The following is a 14623-nucleotide window of genomic DNA, read 5'->3' as shown; positions in this document are numbered from 1 at the left end:
GCTGTCGCTACTGTTGTTACTTGTTGCTTTGCTGCTGCTACTACTGTTCCTTGCTACTCCACTGTTACTTGTTGCAAGACTTTGTTGGCGTTAACATCCCGTCAACAAGGCTCTTCCTGGCGCCGTTGCCAGGGAAGTATAGCAATAGTCTCAAGAAATGTCTCCCGTCAATGTGCCTTTTTTGGCGCTATTGCTGGGGATTGTCAAAGCTTTTACTGGCGCCATTGATACAGCAGTTAGGAATAGTCTGCCTTGTCACCAGATCGTTTCTGGCTCCGTTGTTATCATACTACTTTGCTATTGATACTTTGCTTGCAGACACTAATCTTTCAGGTGTGGTTGAATCTCACACGTTCAACTGCTAATACTCGAGAATATCCTTTAGCTTCCCCTTGTGAGCGAATCAATAAATTTGGGTTGAATACTCTACCCTCGAAACTGCTACGATCCCATACGCTTGTGGGACATCAGCAGGGCGCAAGGTGGCCGCGGGAGAGAGGTGGGAGGCGGCTGGCGGCGGCACATATCCCTAGGCAGCTAGGGTTTGCCTAAAAATGGTAGGGAGGGCAACTATTTATAGGAAAGGGCTAGGTTAGAGGGTTTTGGGGGGGGGGGGGGTTCGACCCTCCGACCGCGGTCGGACGGTCCGATCGGAGAGGCGGGTTAGGGTTAGCCGTGTAGAGAGGTGTTGGCTATGACGAGAGGGAAACGGTGCGACCTGGCAACGCGATTTAAAACACCGAAAAGCGTCTGATAAATAACCGACAACAGTGCCGCTACGGACGACCGTTCGGGTACTAGACGGACTCCGATTGCGAGGAAAATTGGCAGGTGGCCTACCTATATCTAAATAAGGCCGCACACCAAGTTTCAACCCAATCAGAGAAAGTTTTAAACACATTTTAAAAAACAGGATTTAAACGATGCCGCGGGTGCGTGCGTGTGTGGTCGGGCTTAGAACGGACAACGACTAGAACGGAGAGACCCGGCAACTAATAACGGATGCAACTTTTGGCGGCAACGGGATGCCAATGCAATGCAGATGATGCGCATGATGCGATGATGTTGCGACAAATAAAAATAATCACACGATGAAAACAGAATAAAAGGGGAATCTTCTCGAACGTCGGTCTCGGGCTGTCACAATGTTGCAACCTCATCACTTAACCATGTCTCACCTAATAACTTAATTAGACTCGATACCTTGGGCGATGAGATTGTTTAGTCCCCGTGGCTCATAGATTACTATAACACAACATGTACAAGTACAAATGAGGTTGATCCAGATGATACATTCAGGCTCTAGTGGGAGTATGACGAGGAGCGTGGGCGTATCTACGTCACCTATCTGGACGAGTATCGGGACCCTTGGTCGGCTTCCCGGGATTAGTGGGATATATGTCATCTACATTTTATCGTTTGATTTCGTATGTATCGCCTCGCCTTGTCTCGCCTCGCCTTGCATCTCCTCGCGAGTGCCCAGAGCCGAGCCAGCCTCGGACTCGAGCTCCGCTCCACCCCCGCTGCATTGCTGCACCACCTCCGGGAACCGATCCCCTGCGCTTTCTGCACCCCCGCTGGCCCTTCTCACCCGCGGCAGCCGTCGTTGTGCTCGCTGGCATCGTCGCCAGTTTCCCTGATGCAAGGTAGAAGAAGGTTAGCCTCACTTAGGTTAGTTGAACCTGACTCGTGCCCCATATTGAGCGCATCCCCACAGCTAGCATTGTTGGTCGTCGCGCTGCGCCTCCACCCATAAGACCAGGGTTTGAATCCTGCTTGTCCCGCTTTTTTAACTTGCCTCACATTCAAAGTGTCGCCGATAGTTAGGCCCCAATGGTTAGTCCCTGCAACGTGGCACTCGGGCCACTTGTCACAATCAGCGGCTAGGACAACCCCTGGTGACCCTGTCCTTTTACTTTTTTTAATATATATATATATATATATATATATATATATATATTGATTTGTATTTTCTATTTTCTCTGGATTTTGGTATATGTGTTAATCTTGCATAAATAATTGAGACATTTTCCCCTACAGTAAAAAAAAATCCAAGGAATTTAACTGTGGGGTTATGTATGAAAATGGTGTGAAAAAATACGGTGGGGTTGTGTATAAATTTTAAGTAGGTGCTCAGTATCACCTTTTGATCATATTTTAGTTCAATGTGTAGATTCTTATCTTATTCTTGTACTCGTAAATTAGCCACCCAAATATATAGCGTTGCTGCAACCTCATCACTTAACCATGCCTCACCTAGAAACTTAATTAGACTTGATACCTTGGGCGATGAGATTGATACCTTTGGCGATGAGATTGGTGAATCCCCATGGCTCACAAATTACTACAACACAACAGGTACATATACATACGAGGTTGATCGAGATGATGCCTCCAGGCTCTAGTAAGAGTATGACGAGGAGCGTGGGCGTATCTACGTCACCTATCCAAACGAGTAGCGGGACCCTTTGGTCGGCTTCCTAAGATTAGCGAGATAGGTGTCATCTCCATTTTATGGTTTGATTTTGTCCGTAGTCGGACCTTGTTCTTCTGGATGATTGTATTTGCATGATATTGACTTAGCTTGTGACGAGTGTAAGCTAACTTCATATACCCATCTCTTTTTAAAATGCATACGCGATGATATTTGTTCTTGTGAAACAACGAGATGTGATTCTATTCGTATCGAGGCCTTGAGCCATGATTAGGATAGTACCACATCTTGAGTGTTATAGAAGGCATTATCGACTACTGTAAGGTCTCCCTGAGCGGGTGTTTGTAGAAGCGACGTTGTATGATGATGATGTCGCCATGTTGTGTTAACAACGATATTGGTGCTGCAAGGACGATGATCATGTGTCGCCACCACTGTAACAATGATCATATTGCAGGACGATGAGCCCAACATCGACCATATTGTGAACGACTGAGAAGGGACACGTGACCACTGCAACGGTGACCATGTTGCAGGGTGACGAGTGCAACATCAATGATATTGCAACACATGGCAGGTGAAAGAGACATACGCTCCATGTGAGTCTTAGTCTTGATCTACCTCTACTCCTTACATACAATAGAGCAAGCGTGTGAAAAGAGACATGTGATAGCTGCAACGTCGACCATGTTGAAGGGCGTTGAGGACAACATTGACGATTTTCCGATCGGCTAAGAGGGGACGAGGCCGCTGCATTCACATGTGAAAGTGAATTCGACGACTCACACATGATGTATGAGGTGGACATCAAGTTTACCAACTTTCCATAAAATCAGCCAGTCGACACGTAGCACGCATCCACTTTTGGATTTTGTTTGCATATGTTTATCCCGTGGCCTTGAAGGAAAAGAAAGGAAAGAGTAACTTGCACAGCGAAGAAAATTCATGTGTGTGTGTGTGATCGTTTCACCACTGTGATAATACGGAAAAGGAAAGAAATTAAAGAAAGGCCACGCACCACAGTGATGAGTGGTCACAGTACCTGTCCGCTAGATCCACTTTTCCAGACAAGTACTCCATCTTCTTCTCTCCATCGCCGAACGCGGTTTTGGTTACAGTTGGAAGAAAGAAAAGCAAAAAACCAAGGCCGACGAAAGAGGCCCGCAACCTAGTGGGGAGGCAGTACAGTGGTGGGCGGAAGATATGCCTTGCGAGGAGCCGGCGGCCGAGGGCGAGGTCTCCGAGGTGGCGGAGATGGGGGAGGAGAAGGAGGACGGGCAGCCGGAGGAGCAGGAGGAGAGGTGGGCGCGCCTGCTGCCGGAGCTCCTCTCGGAGGTGGTGCGGCGCGTCGAGGCGTCCGGCGGCGAGAGGTGGCCGGCTCGCAAGGATGTCGTCTCCTGCGCCTGCGTCTGCCGCCGGTGGCGCGAAGCCGCCGTCGCCGTCGTGCGGCCGCCCGCGGTGTCCGGAAAGATCACCTTCCCGTCCTCGCTCAAGCAGGTGAGAACGGGAGCTGCGCCTGGTGGGTTTGTGCTCTCATACCCGTCGATTGGTAGGGGTCTCTGCTTCCGGTTCCGTGTGTGGTGGTGTAGGGCTGTGGAAATCCCCATCCCAAACTTAAGTTTTTATTAAGGAGGAAACTGATGATGATTTGCTCCCTTTCGATCCGTAATTTTTCCAAAGGTTCCTCTCCGTTGAGACAGGTAGGGCATCGGATTAAGCCTGAGCGGCAAATTTCGCGCCTGCCTATACATTAGGTCCATTAGTTTTCCATTTCCATAGATGCTAAGGTTGTTTGTTGTGCGATTTGGAAGGTTGGACCTGTAAATGTAGCTGTGATGTTATTTCTCATGGCCTATTAGATTCACATGAATTCACAGGGAACAATTCAATTATTGCCGGAAATGGGATAATCTCCCGCCAATCAATGAGGCCCTTAATCGGTTCTTGTACCCTTTTTTTATTTATAAAAATGCCTTAAACCAAGTTCTCCCTGATCTTATGGCACGCCGGGCACCACACCGTCTGATCAGCCTTTTTTTTGAGAATCCACCGTCTGATCAGCCATGCAACGGTTTGTGTGCTGGGGCCATGGTGTACATCAATGACGTCAGGTGAAAGTGGGGTGCTGCTCCATGCGTCGTGCCACTGCCCGGTCGCGCTGTATGCCATCCCATAAAAGTGCACTCACGCTCTCATTCTTGGTTTGGGCGATACTAAATTTGGTGTATTTCGATGGGTGGTTTCGATTGGCGTGTCGACGATCAGAAATTTTGGCTTGTGTATTTTTGTCATCCCCCTGCAAACAGGAACTCAATTAATTGGATTTTAATGGCAAGGCTTCCGCAATGAGAAATTCCGTCTTGCCTATTTTGAGTAGCATAGGATTTGTTTGGATGGTGGCCAAAACCCACCCTACCAATAATTTGGTCATGGCTAAAAATTTGGTCTATGTTTGGATGGCTACCAATATTTTGTCATGCCAATGCTTCTCTCTCCATTTCAGTTCACTTTCTAGTCAGTGTTGGCCAATTAGGCAAGCAAAGGCTCCACCAAAAATCTGGCTAGCCAATTATTTGATACAGCCAAGCTAGGCTAAAACCAAATGTACCCATAGTTTTCTTACGTTTCTGTTGAAGCTATTTATGCGAGGGATTCCTTTGTAGTTACTTGGGGACTTGCACAGAAGTTTCTTATGCAGCATCTGTATGCCTAATCTTACAACATAATGTCAAACAGCCAGGGCCAAAGGAGTTTCCAATGCAGTGTTTTATCAAGCGGAATAAGAAGAACTCTACGTTCTACCTCTACCTTGGCTTGACAACTGGTAAGCCTATCTGATGGGTGTACTGCCTTGATTTTCTCATTCTATTTTATGTTGCGTATGCATTTGGGCCAACTCGTTATCAGTGGACCAAGGACACATTTAGCAAGAAATATATTTAAGAGTTAGCAATGGTCTAGTAAAAAAACTTCGTATTTGTATGCACGATGACACTTGATAAGCAGCAATATGCTGCATATATAGCTTTTGGATCTCAGTCAGTAAGGCTTTAATTGGAAGCGTATCACTTGTTTCTCCTAGTCGATAATGACTTTTCAATTATTATTATTTTGCATCTGCATTGTGTTTGCATGTGTTGTCTGTTCTTATACATATTCCCTTCCTGGCACTACAACTAGTAATCAACCAGCACAAATGCACCTATGTTGGGGTTTCAGGGCCATTCGCTAATTTGTATCTGTAATTCTGTATGCATTAAACTGGGGTCCTGGGGCGACAGTTGTGGACCGGATAATGGAATTGAACATGCAGAAATCCACCAAATTCTGGACTAGAATCGTTAATGTGTGTTGTGATAATGCTATATTTCAAATATAAAATAATGGATAGTGCTGCTCATTATTTGGATTGGTTAGCTCAGAAGTTCAATTCCAAGGGTTTAGTTCTGTCATGCCTATAGGACTTGAGCATCTTTTGGAGCATGAATCTGAAGGGACTCAAAGTTTTCCCCAGATCTTTGGGAGCTTGAATAGTTTTACAAGATACTAAGTTTTTTTTAGAGAAAACGCAAAAGACTTTACGTTTCATTTCATTGAACAGATAATAGTACTTGAGATCTTCCACTTGATCTTTGTAATGAAACAGATAATAGTACTTGAGATCTTCCACTTGATCTTTGTTACTATCTGTAACACTCAGGTGCATAGGCAGTAGATTGACCTGTTCATGTATTTATAGAGCACCAATTTTCTCAACCAAATCCTTACCCTCATCTGCTAAAGGATAAAGTTTGTTGTGTGGCTATGTACTATTGTTATTTTGCCCTAAATGAATAATCTTTGGTTCTACTAGTTACCATGGTCGTCCCTTACAATGCATTATACCATTCATAATATCATTTGATCATTTTCAGCATCAAATGTGCCTGATGATAATAGTTTAATACACATATTGTCCTTGTCTTGCAGCTACTGTAGATAAAGGGAAGTTTCTCATGGCCGCAAGAAGGTTTAGGCGTGGTCCTCATACTGAGTACATTATATCCCTTGATGCTGACGACTTGTCACAAGGGAGCAATGCATATATGGGGAAACTGAGGTGAGATTCTACATGGCTGCAGTCGTCTCAACCTGCCATGCTATTTTTTATGTATCCTACTAAGTGTTCAAATTGGTTGAAGCAATATATGTGGTGCAAATATGGGACCAAAAAATGGGTATTTATTTATGAAACACACCTAGGTCCACAGCGGTATAAAAGCCATTAGACAATATAGGACTTCAGAGTTCCAAACTTCCAGTTAGTACCACTTCTCCACTTTGTATTGTTCTTCATTGAATTTGAATGCTAGTAATACGATTCCGAGGTCAAAGGATGCATCATTTGCAATATTGCAAAACAAACCCTTTGACCTGGTGGCATGCCTAAGATGCCTTACTCATCCCTTTCTCACATGGAAACTAACACATCGTTGAAATTCTGTGATGGCCTGCTGAAGTATTTACATTATGTCTTAAGACCCTAAGCTCTTTATCATTGCTCTTGGGAGTGTGCAAGCTCTTACATTTCATGATTGCTTCACATTTGCTGTTTTTTATGGTCCTTATTTATTTATTTATTTATTTTTAGGTCCTGAGGATCCCTTTTTGATTTTATCTTTTTTATATTATCATTAAGGGAAAAGTCCATTTTGCTCATCCCAAGTGTCATGTTTGTCCTAAGCCCCTCAAGTTTGTGGCTTACTTAGCCCCTTGAATGTTGAATACTGAATCACTTTAACCCCCTGAAGCTGGTTTTGAAGGTGCCATTGTTCATGTTGCGGCAATGTCACTGTTTTGAGGGTATGTTTGGTTTCATGGTTTGTGTCCAAAACATAAGGGCATCTACAACTGGACTGGGCAAATTTGACCCCCTAAACGTCCGCAGGCGCGTCCAGATGCCTCCACGGACAGTGCCGGCCAGCCCTTCATTTGTCCTGTGGAACAGCCACACTCCTCATTTGTCCTCCGGTAGAACTACACCCCTCATATTCATGCAAAGCCATGCACACCCATCATATAGAACCAATTCATCACCAATTGAACAATTTGACAAAGCAAAATAAACCACAATTCAACAATTCAACCCATGGCAAAATAAAATGCAACAATTCATAAATAGATAGGCGATACATAAATGAATCAAACGCCTCCATTGTTGCGCTCGTTGATCCTCTTCTTCATGTTGATCAAACACTTCTTGCTTTCCTCATCCAAGAGGCTAGTGTCCTGCAACATGATCCTCGACTCCTTCGTTTCCCTCACAAGCCTCAACTTCTCTCTCTCTCTTGCTCAATTCCTTGCATTGTCACAGCCTTTTCAAGCTCCCATCTTGCATATTTCTCTTGCTTCTCTAAGTCTATCTTCTCTCCCTCAATGCTCAACTTCTCTTTCACCCTGTCCCAGTTGAACAACATCCTCTCCCTTTGCACATCCAAGAAGTGCTTGTACTTCTCCTCCTTGGCCGAAAAAATGCCCGTACATTTTGCTTGCTGCGCTGTCATGCACGACCCTTTGCCTCTCCCACTTGTTTCCCATCACTTGCCGGTTTCTCCTGGCATGGTTGCTTGTCCGTCTGCAAACCCCAACTAGCAAAGAAGAATCACCGAAGACAATGCAACAAAAGAAGCTAGCAATACAAATGATGACAATGTGAAGCAAATCAAATTTATATGGCCATTGGCTCAAATGTCACTTTGGTTTTGGCCAACCACTTGTGAATAGAAACCGCAAAACTTGGTGACGCTCTCTTGGATGGTGGACCATCTATGTTGAAGAGAGCCCTCATTGGCGGTTGTATGGATAGGGTGTGGCACCACATAGTTCTTGTGTCCATGGTAATGTTTGTGGATTTTTTGCCAATACTTACGCCTTTTGCTCGGTTCCACAAATTGGATCAATGCTTGTGGCCAACCAAGCTTTACACAACACATCTTCATGGCTTGGAATGCCGAACCTCTTACCTTTGCTACCTTCTTCTTTTGAGTGTGCGATGTTTGCCCAACGTTGAAAATAGGGGAATTGGTATCACAAGTCATAATGCGTAGGCTCTTGACCATCATTTATCATGTTCATCATGTATGTATCCTACAATATGCATCACAATGAAACTACCATCCCTAAATTGATCCAATGGTGTGTGCAACAAACAAAGCAAGCGATACAATGGCGTATGGGGTAAAAACATACCGTGTCTTGGTTGGCCATTTCGTCGAAGAACACGTGGGCATGCCCAGCAACGGCGTTTCCCGACGTTGTCCGTTGCCTTTGGAGTTGCGGTGAGTTGTACACCGTGTCCGCAGCGGCATCCTCTTGCGTGCAGCCATCCGGGATGTCTGGCCCATTCGGGTGCCGGAATGGAGTCGGGCACGGTCGACTGTCTGTTCCTTCGTGTGAGCATGGCGGATGGCGCAGAGGCGGTCGCTAGACCTGCCCTGCCCAAGTCCATGTTGCCGCCTCCTCCACAGCTTCCTGGGCACGCTGCTCTCTCCGGGCGACGTTCTCTGCCTTGCAAGCAACGACGGTCAGGACCACCACAGACTCCGCTAAGGCATCGTCCATGACAACAGAGAGGGACGGAGTACTCGATGTTGACATCTAGGACGGTGGAATCGGGCGGCGGCGCAGACGGGGAGCAAGGGTAGAGGAGGGCGACGGCTCGGACGCCAGAAGGGGACGACAGACATGGGAGCATGGCAGTTGATTTGGTGCACTTGGTAAATTTGGAGCGGATTTGGAGTAGGTCCGACCTGTCGGATCTGACATGGGGTTTGAGGGTTGTTGGACAGCCCGGAGCGTTTGGGCTGGCTTTGGGGCGTTCGCTGGGTGGCAATTTTGTGACTGGGCACTAACCAACCAATTTTTTTGGCTATGACTAACATTGCTCCTTGATTGGATGGTTTCCGCACCTTCAGTTTATTTTTCTTGCCAACATCGGCCCAACCACGGGTAAGCAAAACCTTTGGCTAGTCAAACGTTTGGTGTCAGCGGACTTGGGCTTAAGCCAAACACGCCCCGAAGGAAGTTTCATCTTCCTCACGTGCTTCACCAAAATTTATTTTCCTCTTTCTCTCTTCTGCATGCTGCTGCCTACTCTGTTTGATGTGTCTACTTCCTCTTGGTGAAGACCCAATTAAGACCAAGACTTCCAGCCGTGCCTCGTATGCCTAGAGGTAGTCATCAGAGGCACGGACATGAGTCAGCCTTGCGAATCGGTGATTTGCTGTCCTAAAATACGTTTGATTACTGGTGTTTAGCCTTTACTTTACCAACTTCTTGGAATTTGATTTAACCATTTCAGTGTCCTAGTTTTGGTTACATAACTTCCCTATGTTTGGTTTATGTTTGAATTACTGAAAAACTGATTATTAATTATATGTATTTGATTCTTTTACTCATATAATTGTGCTTCTTCTGTAACCTGTCTAGATCTGATTTTTGGGGAACAAACTTCAAAGTATATGATAGCAAGCCACCACATGATGGTGCTAAAGCATCAAGTAGTCGATCTAGTAGGCGTTTCGGAAGCAGAAGAATAAGCCCCCAAGTATCGGCAGGCAACTATGAAGTCGGGCAGCTTTCGTACAAATACAACCTGCTCAAATCCAGAGGCCCCAGGAGAATGTATTGTGCACTCGAGTTCCCTTCAACTCAAGAGAGCTGGGAAAACTCCCTCAAGACGAAGTCTCGGAAGCCCATGGGCACCAAGGTTTTAAGAAACAAAGCTCCCCGCTGGCACGAGCACTTGCAGTGCTGGTGCCTAAACTTCCATGGGCGGGTAACGGTCGCATCCGTCAAGAACTTCCAGCTGGCTGCTGCCACGGACCCCAATGACCCTAGTAGCTCCAGGGATGAGGGGACGGTGCTGCTGCAATTTGGTAAGGTCGACGACGATATCTTCACGATGGATTATCGGCAGCCACTGTCAGCATTTCAAGCCTTCGCCATCAGCCTCAGCAGCTTTGGTACCAAGCTAGCTTGTGAATAGCAATATGGTGGCTCGAAGTATCACCGTTTGGCTGTCACAGTCGCTGTCGCAGTTGCAGTGGATGCATCCGCAAGTCTTGTTGCGTCTCAGTAATTCGGCGTTTTCTTGTTCTTTTTGTTTGGCGCCGATGGCTATATGTATGTATCATGGGCATGTACAAGAAAAATGTAAGGTTTGTTGAATGTATTTAGTTCCAATGAGGGAATTGTGCTGTATAAAATTTTACCCATAAAGTAAGCGAAAACCCAGGGTTCTAATGTATATAGTGGCTTGGTGAAGTCACACTTTCTCCTACCTGCACTGCATGTCAGCTGAGGAGAAAGATGAAGCAAAAATCTGCTATGGACTTTAAAAGCAAGGTGTCTTTTTAAGCTGCTTTAAGTAAGGTGTTGGGGGTAGCTTTACGGATGATCTGATACAGTCCGTCCTAAACTGGGAATTTTAATCATGTCTCCATCGATACGAACTTTGCTACAGGAAGATCCTAGAACAAGCGACAATTCAGAGATCCATAACGGCATCCGTTTTCCACCGGAGACGAAAGCGACAGGATGTACTCATCACCATACTTTTCCTTAACGCACAAGCAGGATCTAATATCTCAATCCCACGCTCAAGAAAAGGAAGGCTTCTATTTACTTCTAGCTAGCCATCGTCTCTCCGACGGCGTGCGTCGATGCTCGTGCTCATCCTAGCCGTCTGCGGTGCTGCTGGCCCTCCCGACCTCCGCCTCCAGCATCTCCATCTGCTGCTCCAGCAGCCTCAGCCTCCGGTTCATGCGCTCCAGCCTCTCCCGAGCGGCCTCATCTGCACCGGGATTTTATGTACTGTATACATAATCGACGATTTCGTGCACCTATGCAGTGCTATAGAAATGTTAGATCGAGGAGGGTAACTGGTGTTCACCTAGCTGCACGACGAACTGCGACGCGGCCGCCTCCTGCCGGCCACCGGTCAGGACGGTGTTGGCGCCGGCGCCGGCGAGGCCCGCCCCGTTCGCTCCGGGCTTCGACGTCGACGACCCATTGTTTCTCCTCCCGAGCATGGCTATAGCATGTGGCTATACAGTATACTCCTCTTTGATCGCACGGACCGGCCGGCTGGCCTTTTATTGGCGCGGGGAGACTTGGGGGAGGGGCTGCCTGCCTTGGCGGAGAGGTCACCGCGACGATGATATGATACATGGAGCTGGGGCTGGGTTCCTCGTTCTTGGTCAAATATGCTGCTGTGCTGGGTCAAGAGTCCCACCCGGCGACTTGGACGCTCGGACCCGCCCCGGCCGACCCCCGTGCACATGAATCTGGCTGACCGGCGGGAAAGATCAAAGATCTCCTTCAGCGGCGTAGTACATACCCACATCGATCTCCGGCCTGGTTCTCTGTACACCACCGCACGGAACGGCAGCAGCAATCGAGCCTGGAGCTCCGTTTCTGCAATCTGAGATTGATCAGCCGGGTTAATTGTTATGTCCTGTGGCGTCGATCGTGCCGGATCAATCAGCTGGACGGGCGTTATTCGGGGATCTGGGAACCGGACTGGATGGCGATGTGATTTTTTCTTTAGTTGCCAAGGTGCTAGTACCCGCCCGGAGTCTCGTTGCGTCACTGCATGCGCACGGGGCATGGGTAAGGATGACAATGGATAGGGTATGGGTAGGATAAATTTACAAATAAATTACATTCGGAATACAAATATTACATTTATATTGAATCACTACATAAAATTTTACAAAAGAAAAACAAAAATATAGGTCACAAGACTAGTAAAAATTGAATTTATTGTACTTTTTGCACTATTTTTGTATGTTCGTAATTTTACGTGACATAAAATATTTTTACATTGATTATATTTTTTTACGGTTTATTTTTACGTATAAAATAAGACAAAATTTATGAAACATAAAATTACGGTGAATTGATGTTAAAATAGAGGGGGTGAAGAATAACTATTCCTCATCCAGGGTGACGAATAGCGCGACTATATATATATATATACTCCCTCCGTTCCTAAATATAAGTCTTTGTAGCGATTTCACTAGTGGACTACATACGGATGTATATAGACATACTTTAGAGTGTACATTCAATCATTTTGCTCCGTATGTAGACATCCAGTGAAATCGTTTAAAAGACTTATATTTAGGAACGGATGGAGTATATATATATATATATATATATATATATATATATATATATATATATATATATATATATATATATACTTAATAATAATAAAGCGGCTACCGCTTCTGTCGGAAAACCCGCCGTGGCTTTTTTGCAGAAAGGCCCCTGCCTTTTTATGTATTCAACCCGCAGTCCCGATGTCCGTGGTCATCCCCTTCCTCTTATCCACTCCCAAGCGACCCGATGCGCCGCTGGCAGCTCTCCTTCACCTCCAGCGCGTCGTCCCGGGCCGCCCCGCCCCGCAGCACGCCGCCACCCCATCATCACCTCTAGCACGCCGTCCCGGGCCGCCCCGCCTCGCCGCACGCCTCCACCCCATCTCCACCTCTAATGCGTCAGCGCGCTGTCCCGGGCCACCCCGGCACGCCGCATGCCTCCACCCCATCTCCACCTCCAGCACGTCGTCCTACCCCGCCACATGCTGCCACCCCATCTCCCCATCTCCACCTGAAGCAGTAAGGGAGGCCGACAAGATCGACCATGCTCGGGGCTGCAGGTGCTCGCGACGCTGCCACCGGCGGCGCGACGCTCCGGCGAGGCATGGGGCAGGCGAATCCGAGGCGAGGCGGATGGTCGCCGGCAACATGATGCTCACCCGAGTGGCGACAGGGACGGCTTCTGCCGCATGGCTCCTCCCCCTCTGCGTCCCCTCACACGGTGCAGGAGCGACGTGAGTACGAGGCTCAGGTCAGATCGCTTCTCATGTCTTGCTCGATCCAATGCCCCTTGCTCGTTCATGGCTGTGGATTGTGTTATGGAGTTACAAAGATTTGCGGTAGTTCCACTGATTAGGTTTTGGGGCGGTGCCGAGTCAAATTTGGACTTTATCAGCTACTCATTTTCTTGTCTTCGATTGATAGGGAAGGAGTGTTTGGAGTTTAGCAGTTCTATATGCAAGATTTGTTCATACCGGCCCATTTTTGTATGCTTTTGTGTTGTGCATTACTGCGAGTCATCTTGATATCTGTGTAGAGTCGTGTTAGTTTTGTATAAATCCTTCATATTCGGTTTGTTCTGATGTAGTTCGACATATGTGCTACTACCACATAGCTCTAATCTAGCCCGATTGATCATTGACATGTTGGTGTTTCTATCTGATGGAATAATTGATAAACATGCTCTCAGTAATGAATGAATGCTGTCAACAACTCAATATGCTAATCTGGGTATTGGGAGCAGGACAAGGAGTTGGTGCAACTTAGGCGTGAGGCCTGGATGAAGGGTGGGTTCTATGTCAGTCCCGAGGCAAAGCTGTTGTTTGTCGTCCGTATCTGTGGAAAAGGGATCACTGTCATTTGCTCCTTGCCATCTGCATTCATTTGGGTTTGTGTGGACATGTGTTTAAGCTAATTTTCTGTAACGTTTCACCTCAGTATCAATGCTATGCACCCGAAGACCAAGAAGATCTTGCAGCTTTTGCGTTTGAGGCAGGTGGGTTGATCAATTATTTGGTTATGTGAATGAACATGTTGCTTGATACATCTACTTCTGTAAATGATTACATATGCTCACTTCTAAAATTTACTTCTACAGATATTTAATGGTGTGTTCCTTAAGGTCAACAAGGCCACCATTAACATGCTACGTTGGGTTGACCCATATGTTGCTTACGGATCTGTTATCTGTCTACCTTTTGAGTCTTAATTGAATGCATTCATGTTGCCTTCCTCATCTCCTAATGTAAAATAAATTATAATTGGTCTTTGGTTAGATAAATTTACCTCTGTTGTCTACTGTCTACTATGCCATTTTACTGCTTCAGGCTATGTTGTCTAGCCACTTGCAAGTTATTGTGAAAAGTTTAGTCTGAAACCCGAACCATCCTTGCTTCATTTAGTCCCAAGCAATTATGTTAGTTTAGCTGATGATGTTAAATGTTGGTAAAAACTATAGGCAATCATTTTTCTCATATGTAGTGCCATCAACCAAGATTCCAAGTGATCAAGTCAGGCCAACTACAAACTTGATATGATGTTGCAT

At 46.3% G+C, this 14623-nt stretch overlaps 3 protein-coding genes across 3 annotated transcripts; 2 read left to right on the top strand and 1 right to left on the bottom strand.

Annotated features, from left to right (window-relative positions):
• The first annotated feature begins 3508 nt into the window (after positions 1–3508).
• Positions 3509–10721, top strand: LOC123444087 (tubby-like F-box protein 1). The gene is made up of 4 exons (XM_045120701.1): positions 3509–3931; positions 5171–5258; positions 6404–6533; positions 9902–10721. Exons 1-4 carry the CDS (start codon positions 3638–3640, stop codon positions 10458–10460), a joined length of 1071 nt encoding a protein of 356 aa, XP_044976636.1. The 5' UTR covers positions 3509–3637; the 3' UTR covers positions 10461–10721.
• Positions 10722–10820: 99 nt separating this feature from the next.
• On the bottom strand, positions 10821–11880 carry LOC123444088. The gene is made up of 2 exons (XM_045120702.1): positions 11367–11880; positions 10821–11267 (listed from the first exon to the last, which is right to left on the bottom strand). The coding sequence occupies exons 1-2, from the start codon at positions 11503–11505 to the stop codon at positions 11152–11154; spliced, it is 255 nt and encodes an 84-aa protein (XP_044976637.1). The 5' UTR covers positions 11506–11880; the 3' UTR covers positions 10821–11151.
• A 1499-nt stretch (positions 11881–13379) lies between these two features.
• On the top strand, positions 13380–14377 carry LOC123441822 (60S ribosomal protein L7-4-like). The gene is made up of 4 exons (XM_045118038.1): positions 13380–13418; positions 13823–13919; positions 14016–14074; positions 14177–14377. Exons 1-4 carry the CDS (start codon positions 13380–13382, stop codon positions 14285–14287), a joined length of 306 nt encoding a protein of 101 aa, XP_044973973.1. The 3' UTR covers positions 14288–14377.
• Positions 14378–14623: the final 246 nt, after the last annotated feature.

Source organism: Hordeum vulgare, chromosome 3H (assembly GCF_904849725.1).
Source record: "Hordeum vulgare subsp. vulgare chromosome 3H, MorexV3_pseudomolecules_assembly, whole genome shotgun sequence".
In the NCBI taxonomy this organism is placed as follows: domain Eukaryota; kingdom Viridiplantae; phylum Streptophyta; class Magnoliopsida; order Poales; family Poaceae; genus Hordeum; species Hordeum vulgare.
This window is presented reverse-complemented; position numbering and strand designations above follow the sequence as displayed.

Coding starts and splice junctions, on each gene's coding strand:
- LOC123444087 (XM_045120701.1), top strand. CDS start 3,638: ATGCCTTGCGAGGAGCCGGCGGCCGAGGGCGAGGTCTCCGAGGTGGCG. Junction 3,932..5,170: donor TCCCGTCCTCGCTCAAGCAG/GTGAGAACGGGA, acceptor AATGTCAAACAG/CCAGGGCCAAAGGAGTTTCC. Junction 6,534..9,901: donor GCATATATGGGGAAACTGAG/GTGAGATTCTAC, acceptor TAACCTGTCTAG/ATCTGATTTTTGGGGAACAA.
- LOC123444088 (XM_045120702.1), bottom strand. CDS start 11,505: ATGCTCGGGAGGAGAAACAATGGGTCGTCGACGTCGAAGCCCGGAGCG. Junction 11,268..11,366: donor GCAGTTCGTCGTGCAGCTAG/GTGAACACCAGT, acceptor ATCCCGGTGCAG/ATGAGGCCGCTCGGGAGAGG.
- LOC123441822 (XM_045118038.1), top strand. CDS start 13,380: ATGGCTGTGGATTGTGTTATGGAGTTACAAAGATTTGCG. Junction 13,419..13,822: donor TGGAGTTACAAAGATTTGCG/GTAGTTCCACTG, acceptor TATTGGGAGCAG/GACAAGGAGTTGGTGCAACT. Junction 13,920..14,015: donor GTTTGTCGTCCGTATCTGTG/GAAAAGGGATCA, acceptor CGTTTCACCTCA/GTATCAATGCTATGCACCCG.